This window comes from Trachurus trachurus (genome assembly GCF_905171665.1).
Source record: "Trachurus trachurus genome assembly, chromosome: 2".
NCBI classification, from domain to species: domain Eukaryota; kingdom Metazoa; phylum Chordata; class Actinopteri; order Carangiformes; family Carangidae; genus Trachurus; species Trachurus trachurus.
In genome coordinates, this window is record NC_139914.1 from 6,424,560 (window position 1) to 6,443,955 (window position 19,396).

At 41.6% G+C, this 19,396-nt stretch overlaps 1 protein-coding gene across 1 annotated transcript in view; it reads right to left on the reverse strand.

Moving 5' to 3' along the window:
• The window catches only part of LOC310995568 (E3 ubiquitin-protein ligase Midline-1-like), a gene marked incomplete at its 3' end in the record, with an annotated part of 34,259 nt that overhangs the window by 10,789 nt on the left and 4,074 nt on the right, over positions 1 to 19,396 (reverse strand). The window contains exons 2-3 of the mRNA XM_083984659.1: positions 10,917 to 11,710; positions 1,176 to 1,271 (exon numbers count right to left, since the gene is read on the reverse strand). Coding sequence (XP_083840785.1) covers positions 1,176 to 1,271; positions 10,917 to 11,642 — 822 coding nt within the window. The 5' untranslated portion in view covers positions 11,643 to 11,710. The remainder of the gene's footprint in view (positions 1 to 1,175; positions 1,272 to 10,916; positions 11,711 to 19,396) is intronic.

Here is a 19,396-nt window from a genome sequence, read left to right on the forward strand (position 1 = left end):
CTGACGACCATGTCCAATCGCTTTACACTTCACACGCTCTTTTTGCCCTTTAAAGTGTGTTGTGGAAGCCCACCACATGTATAGTTGTGACTGTAACACAGTGTGGATTAAATAGGTCAAGCATTTTAACCCTTCATGTGCACATTATTTATTCATTTCAGTTTTTTTAAAGTGGAGTGTTTTGCTATTTTTGGTCTTTTTGTGATGGAAAGGATCATACGTTGGCATTTTTTTTAAATTCCTGCATCAGCAAAGTTTGCCTGCTTAGCTCACAACAACATCCTTGCGTGATTATGACACAAAAACATACTCAGACACACAGATCTCAGCACTTCAGCAAAAAATAAATAAATCTTGAATCTCCATAACAAATACCAATCCCCTTTCCTTGCAGTTTGTACTGTAAAGGTCTCCCCGGACACAGAGGCCATTCTCCATTATTGCTAAACTAAGATGTCACTGTCTTTTAACCCTGTGGCATTGCTCTACTTAAAGCTGCATAGTAGGCCAACATAACATGAACCGGCAGGCTTAGCACAGATTTGCCTTCTGTAGAGTTCAGCACACAGACGTTCACACACTTTGTTTTTATAATATGATAAGCATATTAGACCTACCAGATGTTAAGTGATTGCAAAACCAATACGACTACACTGCTCACACCACATTACTGATAACTGCACTGCACTGCAGTAGTTCAGCTTGTATATACGTATATGTAAAGCTAGAACATACAGCACAGCATCATGCTAAATCTGTATCATCTCTCATTGATTAGGAGTAAAAGTAATTAAATCATTCTCATGTTATTCAGCTGTTCACAGTGACTTTAGCTGGTCACCTAGCTTCATGCTAAGCTACAGCATGGTCTCTGTCCTGAGTCATGATCTGGGTATGTGGTGCCGGAGGTTGAAAACCTAATGTGCTTCTATGAATAAATGCATTCACCAGTCTTGTATATTTGTGTGGGATTTTACAAACACAGAAATCAGTGATGCATCATTTTGCAAAGAATAAAATTAACAAATAAATAAACATACTCGTTTGGTAACATTACAGATTTCCCAAAGCAGATTAATTGTGTTACATCCACAATGAAATCTAAACACATGGAACAATAACCAGTCAGAGACAATGTGGGTCTGTGTTGACCTCAGAGGACCACAGGGACTCACCTCCACATGTTGACAAGTCTGGATGAGTTTCCCCATTAGTGACTCCAGCTCATTGTTCCTCTTGATCAAATTAGTCAGGTTGGAGTCCAGGGCTTGCTGTAGCAAACAAAACAAAGACAAAACAGAGTCAACAAACAGAGAATACATGTCTGGGATACGGAGGCAAATAAACAGAAATGTAGGGCAGAGCTGTAAATCAAAGTTGAGATAAAAATGCAACAAATAGACCCCCTTAGGTTTGTCTGCTTACAGGAGACCAAAACTTTGCAAGACAACCTCAGGTGCTACATCAAAAAAACAAAACAAAAAAGTTGTAAAGCAAGTAAAAATAACAGCCACAGTCTAGAAAATGCAAGCAAATATTCCTCGGTGCACAGTCACTAAAGAATAGCAAAGAAAATCAGTGTTTTCCCTTCTGCTGCACAAATATCCCCAGGTCTTCTTCTCATTTTGAAGGCGTGCATTTTCAGGTCCACGTACCTCTGAGCGCGGGTGATAACCCTCATCCCTGTACTGCCTCCTCATCCTGCCCCGTCTGAGCCTCCGACAGAGGAGCCTACACTAGGAGAGGATGTGACTGGGACAGCCACTCCACTGAGCACCAAGCCATGCGCAAACCCGGCCAAGCAGCAAATTAGGCATCAAAAGCTTTCCCTATGAGAGCACGCAGCAGCGCTCTTGGCTAACGAACCGGCAAACAGGTGACAGCACGTCAGCACTGTCCCTTAACGCTCCTCCCTGTTTTTTTATCTTCAACCCTCCCCCTTTTTCCCGTTTTTTTTCTCGTTTTCTGTTTTTTATCCGCTCGGGCACAAGCTGTCTCTTTTCCTTCTAAGACCGTCATGTTATTGCCAAACCGAGCGTGCTTAAGCCGCTCTGATGCCACGTCTCCACTGTCCTGTTCAAAACTGTTTTCCAAATGATTTTAGGCTCAGACTTGGTGAATGCTATGATTACCTGCAGGTCTCAAAAAAGTGGTTGTGTAGGTGTGTTGGAGCAGCAAGGCCGGGACAGCTAAATGTCAAAGAAAGCGTTGCCGAGACACAGGTATCAGAATAAATTTAGCATTTGGATAAATCCTTTTTTGCTTCTTTTTAAGATGCAAATTCAAACTGTTCTGCTTCAAATTAAGAGAGCCAACTAGCTAGACACGCTACATTGTTATCTAAATTCGCTTAACCTTTAACCACTTTTTGAGCGGCAGTGTAAACAAAGCTAGGTTTTGATGCTGTGTTGAGGATTAAAACGGAGTTACCCCAGAGGGGATATTGAGTAAGCAACAGCGGTAAACACAGATAGAGATGGCAGGATTTGTGTGTTTGTGTGTGTGCACTGTAGTGACACTGGGGGGAGGGGGGGGCAAAATGGATGGCCTTAATACGGTGATGACACACAAAAGCAAAAGCAGCATAAAGGTCTACTCAGTGTGATGTTGTCGTGGTGTTATTGTCCATAGAGATAAAAATAAACTAAACCTCTTAGAAAACGATAAGGAACACAACAATAAGTCAGCATCAGCGTCACGTGTAGGGTGTGCATGCAGCAGACGCGTACATAGATGTGTAATTACCTTCCACATCTCTCTACTTTACATCTCTGCACACACACATACAGTACTGTACAATCTTCAGTACATGAAATACACCCTGACATGCACAGAAGGAACAACAAACAGCATTTAAAAAAATGAAACCTGCTGTCAGTTTCCATGCTTCCATGTGTATTTGTGTATTTGACTCCTTCTGTTGTGTGTGTGCTTGTGTAGAGCCAGATTTGGACATGCAGGGGTTAACCTCCATCTACAGTGTCCATGCTGCCAACTCGTATTAATCTTTAGGGAGCTGAACTGCCTGGCTGTCAGGCTGATCACCTGTCAATCCTGCTTGTTTATCCACCATATCTCTCTTTCTCTCTCTGTCTGCCTGTCTTCTTTGCTGTCAGTCTGGCCCGAATTTCCACGAAAAAAAAGTGTCTGCATAAATTTAATCTGTGCTTGACCAACTGAGCTAAACCTTGTTGATTTGATGAGTTTTTAGATATACAGTAAGCCAATGCTTTCAGATTATATTGATTTTTGAGCTGCATGGATGCAAAATCAGTTTAACAGGAAGTTATCTCGCCTAAAATATATTTTCCCAGCTTTAGTAATGTATTCTCCCACTGAGATTGTGGCACTTATTAAACTAGTTTTACACTGGTCTGGAGAGAACTCTGAATTTCCCTGAGGAAATCATCTTTCCAATAAATAACAGGATGTTAAGATGAAGTTTGGTCTCTAGAGGAAGTCAGGATAGTTTCAGATATCTTCCATGTAAAAACAACTTTACTGTCATTATATTTGCATACAATGAAACATAATGTTGTTATTCCAAGATGCAAGGTGCAACTTCCTCAAAATACTTCAGTTATACTGCGACATACAATTAGTAAGTTGTAGCAGTTCAGCCCATATTGTTTCATGTATTGTAAACATGCTGTACAAAGTAGTTGTGCATGCAAGTTATTTTTGACTCTTAAGTATCAAATTAATATCAAGGTTAATGTTGGCAGGTATGACAGATGAAAGGATGGCAGCTGTGCTACTGCGTTGTAAATCCAGTTTTTGCATATGTCTCTAATGTATGATGCACCACCCAGCGCCATATAAAGTAGATGCAGTTGTCTGCTGAGCACTTATTAAAACCAGTATTACAACATGCATTACACAGAACAAGCAATAAATATATGTATCCTAAGATACAAGAACAAACACAACAAAGCAGAACCAATAAAACAGTCATAAAATAATTTAATAGGTTGTTCAGTGTATGAAACCCAAAGTGTTAAACCTAAACACAGGAACAGCCAGCAGGCTGAACAACTGTTAAGAGGACAGCTATTTAAAAGTACAATCTGGAGTCAGACTATAAAAAGCCTTAAGAGGTATCAATAAAATCGAATTGAATTATATTGTAAATTAAATGGGAAACTCGTAGTGGTGCTGAAGATGGAGTGATTTCATCATTCTTTTCCTGGTTTTAGTCAAAAGTCTGTGAGCTGATTTCGGCAAAGGTGTCAAACATAAAATGAAAACCATGTCTCACCCTCATGACAAGGTGTCTCTAATCCACAGTGAGTTACATGGCTACGTGGCAGCGGAGGCCAACGGTGTAGTCAGAGCAGCAAGCATGTAAATACACTTCTAAAAATAAGATTTGTTTTCTTAAGTGTGGTCAGCTGATGTTTTTTTTATTCAAAGGAAAGCTAGTTCCCTCCACAACATCTGCTCTTAATCAGTACGAAGCTGTAGCACGCTCAGATCCACTCGCAGCTCCTTCTTATATCAGCCAACAAGAATCCGCTCTTTGAAAACACACTTTGCATACGTTTCATCAGCTAACGTCTTCCCTCTCGGCTTAAGAATAAAAGTTGTATGGCTCCATATTTCAGGCTGTATCACTTTTTTCCCCCCCTTTTGATATTTTCCTCCATTGGACTAACTCACACAAGAAGTGGTGATAAGAAGGTGTGCGAGGGGATCACACACAAACACACACTCCACCATAGATGGAGACAGGTAGGGAAGTGAACTTCAGAGGAGCTACATCTTTTCAAGATTTGCTGTGACACTGAGCAGGATTGTGCTCTCAGGAATCCTCACCGCACTGACAGAAATTCACTCCATTCTTTTCCTCATTGCTCATATGAGTCTGTATGTGTGTGAGCGAGAGAGAGACAGAGAGAGTGTGTTAGAGAAGGATCTGAGGAACCTTATTCACAAAGAAAGAAGAAACTTGGGGCAAGTACAGACAGCAAAGGTGGATAGTTGGAGAGCAAGATAGAAATTAAAGCAGGAGTTGTTGTTGTTGTTGTTTTTACTGCTGCGCCTCAGTGTGTCCACCCATCTCTCCACACACATCTACACTGTCTTATTACTAAGTCATTGTTGTATTGGGTGTTCTGTATTTGATAGAGGGTGCCGGTGTCTTTGCTCGACACCCACTTTCCTACTCTTAAGCTCCCCTGTAAATTGGAAACCGTGTTTGTATGTGTGTGTTAGTATCAGTCTGGGAGACAATCAGATGACTCTTGCAGGAAAAAAAGCAGCACTGACTCAAAAGCAGAGCACTGCAGAGAATAAAAGAAAAGGCAGAAGGAAAGGAACATTGTATTGGGGAAAATTGGGAAAGTGAGTGTGTGTCTTTGTGTGTGTGTGTGTGTGTGAGAGAGAGAGAGATCGTGTTTGATTGAGAGACACGAAGAGCCTCAAGCAAAGGGAACAATCAGTGCCAAACGCAAAAAAGAAGAAAAAAAAAAGAGTACCCTGCACAATGCACTGTAAATCTTCAGATAATAGCTTTCATTTACTTCAACTGAGAGAGAAGCAAGCCTTTTGAGGCAGGCTGTGTTCCAGACAGCAGGAGCTGTCAGCTCTTTAAGGAAGCCTATAGAAGGTTTTTGTGCAAGGAGAAGTAATAGTCAGTAATATAACCACTCCTCTAATGTAAAGTGATTCTTTTAAGCTTTATTAAAAGAAAGGGTTAAGATCATGTCTTTGTATTGTTTTGCTGATATTCTCTAGAGTTAGCCACAGCCCACCTTGACTGGTAATACCACTCTGTACCTCAAGAGGCAGTAGAGAAGCACTCAAGTCCAGTCTGCCCTCAGTCCCACATGAGGATGGGAGGAGGACATCCTCCACCACTGCCACCTCTACATCTCACCTGTCTCTCTGGGTCTCTGGGCAGACTGGGTGTGAAATCATCATCAATGCATCAATAACCAAAGAAAACAACCTGCTAGTTAATATGTAAAACATCATTCCCTGATGGATTAAGGTCCTGGCAATATGTTAACAACTCCCCTGTGATGAGGTTAGATTTATTCGGGCGTGAGGGCACAGATGTGGTTGTGATTGGCTCTTGAATGACAGCGCAGCATTGTGTGAGTATCAAGCCCTTGTTTTTTATATTAGAGGTCGACCTCCCACTTTCTGGTAATATTCTGCCCTCTATTTGTCTGGAGACTTCTTCCATATTAATGCCCTGACTGGGTGAAAGTTTCAAGTAATCACACCCATTAGCACTGATGGATATGATGTCACAGTGTGCTGACACACCCTTAAGTACACTTCTACATCACTTCTGGAGGTCAGAAAAGCCGCTATTGCACTTTCATGATTCACTTTAAGAGTAGTTTAATGAAGCCGAGGTTGAAATATTTAATAATATTAAGGGAAGAAGTCAGGGAATAAGTGTATTCACAATATAAAATATGAATGCGACAGCTGGAGGACATGAAGGTAAATATTGAGCGTTTTTGCAAGGCCGTGAATTAAATGTAATGTTTCGTGCGTGCTCGTGTTTTATAGTGCATGTTGGCGCTTGACAACCCCAAAGTATGTTGTTGCAACACTGAAGGGACAGCTGATTAAAGCAAAAGGATTACTACATAAACACAACACACCTGTGATTTGAGACCAGCATTGGCACACGCACACACACAGCAGAAGCAGCAGCACCCATCTTTTATCCTCAAGGTTCTTTCTCCTCAGACCCAGAGCCAAGGACTTTAAAAGCTATTTCCAGCTGCCTTCTTCGTCAATTTCCTGTGACGGGGGTAATTTTATCTCTGAAAAAGGATGGGTGTTCCCACAATAACCTCCATGGCTCTTATCAGACACACAACCACTGAAAAAAGGAAAGTATTCCAATCATCTGATATTCTTTTTTCCTCCCTGTGCTGAGTGCAGAGATATCTCAAATTCCTGCAGATCAGAGCAAAAAGTGATATGCATGAAATGGTGTGGAAAATGTGACAGTTTCAACTTGTCAGACTCCAAAGTGAAAGAAAAACATCATCTCTGAGTGAAAGTGGGGAAAAAGAGACTGCCTGTTACATCTTAAGTAGTTCAAGTGTAACCACTGGGTTAGCTGACGCTGAGGTTTCTCTGCCTTTTTGTTTTACTCCTCTCTTTTAAGTTCATTTTCTAGACCAGGACATGGTCCAAATGCTCTAGTTAATGTAAAAGTTTATATTGTTGACATTACTTTTGTTACATAATCATAATTGAAAGTGGCTGTTGTCAAGATTCGTCAGCAGTGTGCAGTGTGTGGTTTATTGCATGCTTCTACTTAATGTGTGCCACAAAATGCTGCCACACAGATTTAAAAATTAAAAATAAAAAGGAAAATTTGTTTACTGAGATGAATTAAGGTTAAGTGAACTGACATGTACAGAACTCAGCTTCCTAGTTGGAAACAGAATTTGGCCTGAGGCAGAGATACATTTAAAGCTTTGCTGTAATTGAAGATGCAGCAAAACAAGTACATGATTTGAAAAAGCAGCAGTAATGTGGTTAGGTATGATGTGCTTTAACTAAATTGTTGATGTATAATGTATCCCATAATAAGCCTTTCATCGTCAACTTGAACTCATGTTTGTAAAAGCTGCAGCTCATCCGTGGTTTTAAACAAAATTATTTTTAAGGGAAGGGATGCAAAACAAATCTCTATTTACTAATCAACTAATCATTTATTCAATGAAGCTGCATGTTTTCCACAACTCAGTCTTACATCAGTAGAAATCATTTGATATCCCGGTTGCAAATATCAGAGAAAAAGCAAGTTGATGGATTTAGTGATCAGAGGAAAAAAAAAAACTCCAGTGCACAGAGGAGAGCACCACACTGTGTAAACTCTTACAAACAGTACACAGTCTGTTTTACAGGGCTAATATCAAAAGGTGCCATATTGCCATATTGTTCACTTCCACTTAAATGCTGTGCCTTGGGCCTGTGAAGGTCATCAAGGCGAACGGGGTCTAAACCCATGGTTTATATCGGACTCACGTCATGTGCCAGCTGGATGTCGACAGAGGTCTGAGAGTTGAACAGGTGCTCAAATCCCCTCCAACTTTTGGCAGAAATGCCACATTTGTTTTCTGTGCAGGAGGCAGGAGGTTGTGTGTGGCTTTTTTCAGATCTGTGTGAGGCTGCAGGGCAGATGGCATGGGAGGGTTAGGTCCCGTGTGTATGTGTGTGCTGACATGCAAGCCTCAAGTGCTTGGCTCTGTGTGTGTATAGGCCACAGCACAAAAGTCAATGAAGCAGTTACACATGCTTTGGTTACCCATCTGTTCTTAATGTCCTCACAAAACATTGCAACTTGTGTCAAACAGCAGCACATGATTTATTTATTTGACGGATTACACATAAAGTAGCAGCAGCAGCAAAGAAGTTCACACTGATAAATCCAACAAGGCAGATGACAGACTACAGAGTTTCTCACTGTCTCTATGAGCCTTTCTGAGTTTAGCGTTGTTCGTCAGAGCCAGGGAGAGTGTTATTTACAACCATTTCTAAAATGATTCATTTGGTGTTTTACTTAGTCAAGAAACCAGGGTTGACTTTTGGAAGGAATCTGAATATTTAGCTGCTTGTGAAAGCTGTAAGCGCAACAGTAAATCATGTTTTTTTTTTCAAAATTGCAGAATAACAAGCATATTTTTTGGACTTTCTCCCAAAGCTGCTAACTCCTAACTCTTTTATTTCCAAGTCGTGCTTGATGTTGAGCAGCTCAGCTTGTAAAGCAGAAGGCACCAGGGACGAGCAGTGTGTGTGCTCCTCAGGCAAAGTATAGATTTGCACAAAATGTAAATCACATGCTACAGTACTTGCACCTGTGCTTCACACTGGAAGCGTTGCATGCAATCTGTAAGTCTTCCTTCATCTTGGGTGGGAAAACATACATTATAGTGTATGTGTAAACAAGGCTTCCCAGTAGGCATGCCATGCTTGTATCATATGGGCATGTTCTGTGCATACACAGGTAATAATTAAGAACCTGTGATCATGTCAGACTAAGAAGAAAACTCCCATTGCTTTGTTTCATTTTTATGTTACATCACATAATTAGCCTATACGATAACTGCTGGGTGCACTGACCTGTGCTACGCTACGCTATCTCTGTGGATGAACGTGGGGAGAGAGTGTGTGGGGGGGCATAGTAATTAGAAACAGGAGCATGATAATTAGATGATGCACTGACCTGTAGCTTTACTGCTAATTATTCTCCTCTGTTCAGATTTGCTGAAACACGCGAGATGAGACGGAGTAAACACATGCAGCAAATCTGATGGCAAAGGACGTGGAGGCTGCTTCAACAATAAATGGTGCCAACCAGCAGAGGGCCCATAATAATAGATGAGATGGGGCATTAGCAGCTACATGCAGATCTAAGACGACTCCAGGGAAATAAGCAATGTGAGGTTATTTTTTTAATTAATTTCTTGAGGAAGGAAGAAAACAATGAGAATACATGGTTCTAATCACCTGCGTGTTAAAAGGGGGTTTTATAACTCAGCATTACACTATTGCAGTCATATTTCAGGAACAACAGTTTCAGTGCCGTGGAATCAGTGCTTTCCATTGTAACACTGCAGCCATGCCTCTCTCTGTGGACATATTAGAAACTACTTCACACTTGAACATGTGTTTCAAACCTCTGGTAAAGGAGGGAAACCTGTTTCTCATAGGACTCGCACCATGACATTTCATTTAGTAAGGTGAAACCACTCAGAGTGAGCATGTAGTGGAGTTATTGCTGGAAATGTTCCCTGGGTAAATGAGGCCTTGGAAAAGTGCAATGTATTTCCTCGCTCATTGTTCTGTGAGAATTCTGCTCAGCTAATGTTTGAGATAATCAGCAGGCTTGAAAAAAAACGTTTTTGTTGGAGGGATTAATCAACAGAAAAGATTTAGTTTTGACCCAGATGGTGACGTGGCACCTCTGCAAAGATGAATCAGCTCAACAACTTTTTTGATCAATCTTTTGCTGCAGTCTCTCAGAGCACACACTGACGACAAAGCAGCCACTCCACACATTTGAGAAGCTGTAATGACAACTTTTGTTTGGCACTGTTGCTTCAGAATGATTGACAATCTGCTGCAGACTCATTTTCTTTAAAAATCATTGAAAAGACTGGATACTCCACCAATTTCATGAATTAAGGTCAATTTACTTGTCACTGGCAGCTTTGAAAACAGCATTATGACGAGAAAATAACCCAATGATGTCATCAGGGTTATCAGGTTCCTCCAACTTTGTTGAAGGACAAATCTAAATCTGTGGAGTAGCCATTTAAGAAGAGTGGTATTTTATTAGAGGGCTGATTATGAGATTAGCTGCATCCGCTGGACATTTTCCTCCGAGTGTGTGCTCTGTGTAACACACACACACACACACACACATAGACACATACTTCCTCTGTGGCCATTACCAGCATACTGTAATAGCCATGCTCAATTAAGCACACCTACACCCAGCAGGCAATTGTCACTTGTTAACCTGCAACCTCATTGGAGACACCATGCCTCGTCACTAATGACATTCCCCATATTCACTGTGTGTGCATGCTTCTAAATACCCTCCTGGCACACTGGCATGGTTTAGTGATTATGCTAATTGCTTAATTATTCAGGGGAGATAATAAGTCAGCGTGAGATGATGAAATCTCACTTGATAATCGAGTTAGATACCTGGGTAAGGATAAGAGGAAATTTCATACTGCAGAGCAGAATAAAATTAAAGTTTAAAATTCATTATGTGTTAGATAAGGAACAGGATGAATCTATATCCTTATCTGTCATTAAAGTGAATCTGTTCTAATGGCAGCATGTTTTAATTAGAGTACCATTGAAAGACATTGGACATATTCTTTGCTAAATTTCAAGCGTGAAAAACCAAAAAAACTTGTGCTCACCCTGAGTTTTTCATAGCGGTCGCTCAGCGCTGCCACCTGGTGGTCCCTGTGCCTTCCCACCAGCTTGCACAGTGAGCAGATGAGCTGATCATCAGTGACACAGTACATGTTCACCTTCTCCTCGTCGTGCTCCAGACACTGGAGCCCTCTGAGGTGGCAGTCTGGCATGGGCTCAATGAGCCGGTGGCCGGTGAACGGCTTCTTGTTGGGGTGAGTCGCTCTAAGACATTCCTCGCAGTAGGACACCTCGCATGTCACACACGTCTTGACCGCGTCCTGCGGGGGGTCCTGCTCGCAGAACTGGCACTGAACCGGTTCAGGAGGCGTACCTGGGCTAGACATGGCGGCGCTGACGGGGACCAGTGCCAACCGGTTGCTCCCTTCCTCGCCGGGAGAGTTGGGCCCGCTGTGGGGCGCGGGCAGCGGCAGTGGTAGAGGGAGCCCGGCCGAAGATGAGGCTCGCTGAACTCTATCGATAATGTTCTGCAAGGTCACGTTTCTCTTAAGTCCTTCTAATCCACGCTCTGGACTCAGAGAGATGACATATCTACAGGTGGGGCACTGGAAGGCGCTGATGCTCTGAATAGATTCGTTAGTGGTGCAGTGGGAGACGAGGATGCGGTGGGCGCAGCCGAAGCACAGGCTGTGGGCGCAGGGGAGCAGAAGTGGGTCTTCAAAAAGCTCCAGGCAGATTGGGCAGGTCAGTTCTGACTCCAGAGTGTCCATCCTGCTCAGAGGAGGCCAGGCGGGACCAGGCGCAGCGTCAGCGAAATCCAGAAGAGCCGCTCAGCTGTCTGGAGGCCAGAGACAGAGAGATAGATGGAGCAGAGCAGAGAAAGAGGGAGAAAAAAGGGGGAAAGAAATCACAGGGATTTGTGATTAAATGGTCTGAAACGGCTTACTCCTCACTGCTTTCTTGTGAGGGCTTATATCTCAATGGAGCAGACCGCTGAGTCGACTTTAAGAATGCCAGTGTTAAGTGTTGGGCTTTTTTTAATGTGCATCAAGTCTGAGAAAGTTGCGGAAGCTGATATCTTCATAGCATAGACAAACAGAAACGGTTCAGTTCGCTTCATCAGCAGATGCTTAGATCTGACACATTCTGCCTGTGAAACTTCCACTTGTGTCCACAGATGCATGTGGCATTTAAAATCTCCTCAGACAAAGCTGCTGATCGGACTGAATATTAAATAACAGAGGGTGTGTGTGTGTGTGTGTGTGTGTGTGTGTGTGTGTGTGTGTGTGTGTGTGTGTGTGTGTGTGTGAGTGAGTGACTGTGCTGCAGCAGACAGATTCAAACCATTGTTGTGTTGGCCTTGTTGAAATAACACAGGGAGGGAGGGAGATGAACTGTGATAACTAGTGCAGCTTTGGAGTGAACAGTTGATCTTCAGGGTAACACTTTGTACACCTCATTGTGGAATACACAAACACACACACCCTTATACACACACCTTGACTTGGCAATTACACAGATTTAATTTTCCAACTGATGATGACTCATGAGATATAAAATCCACAGAGGACCATGATTACAGTGATATTAGCACATTTCATTAAAATAGTCCTGCGCTAAACATTCTGTAACAGATTTGCAAGGTCAGTTAAAATGAATGAAAATAAAGCCAGTGGTAGTGGGGAACTTATTTTTTTAGGTTGGAGTAGGATTTCTTCTAATAACAGTATTTAACACTCAGCATAATCTGGCGGTGGTGGAAGGGTGGGGTGTTTTTGCTGCCTGGTGCAACAGTGGCAGCTGCAGCCACGCTCTGTAGTTGGTAATTAGTGCATACGTCTGATTTCCACTCCAACCCTGCTGCTGTCTGTGTGTCTCTAGAAGGGGACAGTCACCTGTGCCCATCGTGGACAGATAACATTATTACACATACAGTAGTTCATTTTGCAGTAGAAATACAGTACAAGTACCAGCTTTCGAGCCACACTGTGGTGACAGCAGGATGCGTTGAAGCTGGAGGGGAGTTATATTAGTTGTTAATATTTCTGGAGGATACTCATTTTAAGATTTGAACTGATAAGCGTATTATTGAAAGTGTGCAATGATGAAAAAGACAGATTGGAAACACACAAATCACAAGTTAAAGATGAACTAACTAACTTCAAGCAAAGAAATTCAATGTACAAGTTGTGTTTTCTTCTGCTCTTTCTTCATATATATTCAATTTAGCCAACGGGCTGTAAATAAGGTGACTGTCAGTTTGTTTCAGCTAATGGGGATTTTGCAACTGCTGAAAAAAAAAACCTTGAATGTTAGATGAAACCTAAACAAACCCCTTAGAGAAACGGGATCACTGCATAAGCAATTTTATATAAGATTGGCAGAAATGGACTCTATTGGAGATAATACAACACGGATTTTGAATAAAACATGACACTTTTCTTTTCTATATTTTGGATGTATTGATGGAAAAGCTACAAAAAAAAGCAGAGGTGACAACAAAAACAAATGCGTGTATCTGATGCAGGAGAGACATCCGCACTTCTCCCCACAGTGTTGTATTTTCAGCAGATGTCACTGTTTACTGAGCTAAAGGCTTGTGTGCATCTGAGGGGACGAGAATATCCCTCCTATTCATTCTCTAACCATCTTTACGCTTGGTTTCCTTTCATCTTATGAAAGAAAAAAAACAAGTGCTGCAGATAAACTATCCTCACTTCACTCTCTGCTGCAGTCCAAGCACTTTAGCCGTCCATAATATTCAAGGCCTGATAACATTCATTAGTAGTGCAGTGATGGGAGGAAAACTACTGTGCACAGAGAGCTGTTTTATAAAAATATGAGTCAGCTTTGATCTCTTGCCTCTAAATAAGACAGGGGCGACATAGTGCTGAAGCCATGTGAGGATGTGCTGTTGAGGACAGATACTGATGGAGGTAATTCAGCAATCCCACACCTCGAATGAAATGAAATGTGTTTGGAGTGCCTGTAAACACAACAAATCCTCAGAGACACACACACACCCATATTTACACTTCCAAGTCCCTACATGTCCATACACATCGATACACACTCACATTCCCACAGACAGTGCAGCACCACAGAGCCTCCCTCAGGTGTTTACATTTCCAGAGATATTTTGTCGGTGAAGACTGAAGCTTGTTGACAGTCCGGTGAAACTTGAAGAGGTGTTAGGAATGCACTACATCATGTTGTTGTTGGCCTGTTGGTCAGTTTGCCTTCTGTCCCTAGACTAGCATGCCTCACATGGATGGAGAAACACTGTAGCTCTGCAGCTAAATGAGTTTTGCTGTCAAATGAAGAACCAAAGTTTGTGTGAGAGGGAAGACACTGAAAGTTAGGATCGTACACCATGATGGTGTCTGTGTGTTCTCATTTTATCTGCAAACATTTGACGGTAATGGGGCTTTTTCACTGGCTGACATCTTTGCAGCAAAATACAGTGTCCCTGATGGCAGGAAGGTGTGATGGTTCGAGTCCAACCTGTGGCCCTTTCTCCATATAATCCCCTCTCTCTCACTCTCTATTGCAGAATGTGCATTGCAGAAGCATGTGTTGTCATACTGATGAAGATGTATGAATGTGTGGCCCATTTGCATATTTGCATGTGTTTTCTGTTAGTAAAGTGCACTGGGCTTCATAATGAAGTTGTTTTGAATGTTTTTAGTGTCTGCACAGCACTAAACAGAGCAGCAACACAACTAGCTGCTGAACAAAGTGGAGAAATCAGCAGTTTTTCTTTTTCAGAAGATGGCAGAAGAAGGGGAGTAAATACTGGGCTTTGATTTGAGCCTAATGACACTTTGTGTGTAGAAGGGGATTTGTTTTCAGCATTCTAAGTTTGGCGTTAGATAATCCAGAAAATAAGACTGTTTTGCAGATGCTTCTTCCAAAATCAACAGCAAAGTAGATATAAATATGCTGGAGACAATAACATACACCAGCAAAAGCTGTAATCATTGTCACTAAATGGGCAGCCTTATTTTGGCAGTCCGTTCCTGCAGCTGTCCTCTGAGCAACGTAAACAGCAGACAGCGTTTTTACAGAAGCAGAGAAAGTAGAGAAAAAAGAAGTTCCTGACAAAGCTGGAAAAGTTGGACACTGATGGAGCTCTGACATGTCAGTACTTTACAGAGGGAACGCTGGATACACTAAGGGATAAAGAGAATAAATCCACCACAAACACACACAAACTGAAATTTGTGCCAGACATCCACAGTCGCACAAACCCAGAGTGGCAGGTGAGACAGGGTGAAATGCCTCTCAGCATACCATAGGTGACACTGTTGAACCGTGCACGGAGGTGACGCAGCACAGAGCAGAGCAGAGGAAAGTGTGTGTCACAGAGGGAGAGCAGGAGAGAGGAGCATAGAAATAAAGGAGAAAGCTGGAGGGGAAGAATGGAGGTGGGAATAGGAATGCCAGGGAGTGAGGCGGGAGAAAAGAGGATTCAGATTGGTGGTGGAACTTGATAAAAATCAAGGCAAAGTTGTTTATTTTTCCCCCATCACTTTGTGCCTCATAACTGTCAGAGCTGCTACAGTAGTGTGTGTGAAAGGCTTATCTCCTGTGCTGACACCACGGAAACGTCAGTACCAATACTCTTCAGTGGGGGGCAATACAAAGCTGAATGACTAGAGGAAGAGACTCTGCCTGCGAGCAGCAAATGATGTTTCTTATCAATATATTTCTATACTGCAGTCATATACTGCACTGTACAACCACAGCCTGTAGTGTAAAGTATGGATGGAAAGTATTTCCTCTCTGCTCCTCCTTAACTTTTGAATAGCTGTCAGTCTGCTCTTTGCAAAGAAAAATATGTAAAGAAAAATGTGAAAAACTTTCATAAACATACTGTTGTTTATTCCAGACCCTTTTACTCTCAGCCTAAAACCAAAAACAGAGCTGTGAGGAATGAATTACACAGTGTGTCTGTTTGCTCTGACATAAGCTGCTTGTAACATTAAAACAAGGGGAAAAACAGCAACAGTAAAGTCTGGTATTACATTTTTCATACTTATATTTTTGGTAACTAAAAAGCTGCAAACAGCTGCTCAACAACCTCTACTTGTCTACAGACAACAATATGTGAGGGGCACTGTAACACAAAACAAGATGGTTGACATCCCTGTATCCCTCTGTCTTTCTATTGTTGGCAGTTTCTATTTCTCTTCCTCTGACTGTCGAAAAGCAGACAAATGCTACATTTCTTATTTCCGGGGTTACAAATGCCATTGCCCTGATGCCCCTCAAATGTCAGGTGTGTTTTTTTTGAAGGAATAGCTTCTATAAGGTCTCTGATCCATAAATGTCAGCAAATAACCTTTTGCAATTGAGCGTTATTTAGTGTTACGTCGGCATAAATCCCAGGCACAGAATATTTGAAGGGTGCACACTGGCTCTATGGAAAACAAATAAGCAACGTCCATGAGAACAACTAATAAAGCCCATTAAGTCCTTCAACTTTTCATCCTTCTTCCTGTTTATATTTGGGTCGACTTCCCCATTTGTCTGTGCTATTCTAAATCTTTCATTAACTTTGGGTCTAGGCGGGTTACTGCTTTCTTTTCCACTCACAGTTTAAGCTGTTAAAATTTTCATAGGAGCTCTCTCTATCCATTTTCTAAAAACTGATTCGACAAGAGCACAATGCGGACAAAAAGAAAGGAAGACGGGAAAAGAGGTGAGGGTATCAGGGAGTTTTTGAAATGGAAAATAATGTAATTCTTTTCCAGCAGTTCTGCATAATTATACAACTTTGCCATTATAATGATGTTCTGTTCATAATTGCTAATAATTATGGACCGTGTTCCAATGTTTTATCAACAAAAGCTTTTGACTTTGTTCTCTTTGAATTCTGCTTCTGGGAAATTTTATTTCAATTATCTTCAGCAAAATTAAGATTACAACTACAAACAGCTTTGCCCAACAAACTGAGCTACAAAAGTATTTTTTCCTCCATGGCTTTGCCAGTTCATCCCCAGAAAAAGACACAAAATCATTCAGAAATAATGACAGTGAGCAGCTGAAAGCTTTTTAACCACCCCAAACCAACGTTTGGCTGGGTGTACGGGTGAATTTGGTGAGTTGACGTGAGCCGCTGTGGCAGTCCGCGGAGTAGAAGCGAGAAGTAGGTCATCCCCATTGACCTAGCTCACATAATCACCATACACTCTGTGTGTGTGTGTGACAGTATGATTGTGCTGTTTCAGTTCTTTAACTCACAAGAGACAGAAAATAGCAGTGAAATAGTGGAACAGAGCGAAAGAGGGCAAGGCATCTGAAGCTGAGCGTAAACATGATGGTATCTGCCTGTCAGCCTTTGTGATGACACATTTTGGGAACAACAGCAGCATATGGTGCAATTTGGAGATTGAAATTCATGTATGATCCAAAGCAGATTGAACAGGTGCAATCTAGAGTTTGTTTTTGTATCATGTGACCTACATCACCTACATATCAACAGGGACAAATAACCAGTGTTATTATTCACTTTCTATTAAAAATGAAATACTTGTTCGTGAATTTCTACCATAAACCCGCACTCTCCCTGTTTCTCCAACATTTAAACCTTTTTGAAACTTTTTTTCTGCAGTCTGTCGTAGAATTTGTAAAGATCCCTCAACTGCTTATGAGATTTGCGAATCACAAAAACCGTAATCTTCTTACAAAGCAGCCACAGCAGATAGCACACTTATGACAGATTAACCCTCGACCTCGCAGAGTCGTCGAGAACAAGTTGTCTTTTCAGGGTCATGCTTTCCATGCCAAGGTCATAGTAAATTTGCTCTGCAAATAGATTTTTCCCCTTTCTTTTCTTTCTTTATTACAGCCATGCAGAAACAGTGTGGATATGTTCCCCTGCCATGTGAAGCAAAGGCAAAATATTATACTACAACATTACAGCATTTCCTAGTAAAATATTTGTCTTGGCCACTGCTTGTAGGAAGTAAGTGATAAATCTTGCAGCGCTTGCTCTGGAAGAAATTCATTTCATCTACTCCACACCACACTGTCTGGCAGGTGGAGGTGCTGTGAGTCCAATTAAGACAGAAGAAGAAAAAGTATACATGATCGTGCCCAGAGCAGGAGCTAAAGAAGTCCAAATCCTACTTTTATGCTGGTGATAAAAGACCGGGGGCCTTAGATGTCAAATTTAAAAGAGAATTAGATTTCGAAATATCTCTCATCTCTCCACATCCCTCCTTCTCTTCTTGTCTCCTCTCCTCCTCCACCTCCTCGCCTTCCTCGTCCTCTTCCTGAACAGTATGAATCTGCGTTCTCTGGGTCGTTAACACACATATATAATGTCATTATCTGATTCCAGACGCCATGTCATGTTGATCCCTAATCCGCTTCCTACCACACCAGCCGTGACCAATCACAGCCTTTCATGTTCTAAAGCGGTCAGTCACACCTAACGGGATTGGCTGGTTGTACTCTGGATGCTGGGGCTATTAGTGATTATTATAAAGGGTGACATTTGTGATTGTGTGTTGTTTGTGCGTGCCTGGATGCACGCTTGTGCATGTGTTTGTGTATGGTGGGGGTCTGTCTGGACTGTTGCTTGTGTGACCCAGATTGGGAACAGCGCTGCATGTGAAATTAGATGTGATGTTTTGGGGGACGGAGATTATAAGGGACAAAAACAAGTCTGGTGTCGTCAAGGACATATTTCATCAGGGTGAATGATCTTCACACCCATCACACACATGCCCACACACACTTACACACACAGTGACAAAGACGTTTGGTAAATAACATATCCTAGGGACTGAAGAAGAATTATTGGAGTGTTGATGGAGGAGAAGCTGAGACTAAAGAAGGCGAAAACGTGGCTGTCATTGGGAATATTAATGTTTCCTTTAAACCCTTGATGAGAAAAAATGTGACATCATCCCAACAACATGTCAGATTAATGTGTTGGATTATTACAAGTTGATTGATTGTGCATCACAATTTAAAGATCAACATCTAAGTGGAACTTCTACTGTCTTAAAAGCCTATCAAATTGTAGAGGCAGAGCTGCTATCTGCAGTTTTTTTTTAAATCATGGAGCAAGTTAACTCTTTTCCTTTTCTGTATTGCAAATGAAGACTAAAAGTATAATATATATATTTTTATATATAATTTTTTAAATCCCCAAAGATTCTATTGAAATATAGCAATAGCCTCTTCTTTTCCAACCTCTGCTACTACCCTTATAATTTGTGTACAGTCCCTTATTGTTTGCTGTAGCTTGAATAATACACCACACCAGTGAATCTGTCAGTTTTTGTATCCAGATGTGAAAGCTTAGCATTTCAGACTTCACTTTTACTCCACTTCTCTCCCCTTTTTTTATTTATAGAGATATAAATCCCACTCACAGTTTCTGATTTAGCTCCTCCTTGTTTACGTTCATTTAATCTTATTCGTGCGGCAAGATGAATAGAAACGTTTGGAATATGATGTGGAATGATGGGAGATTCACAGCTGAGCCCATGTGTGTGCTCTATTTCCT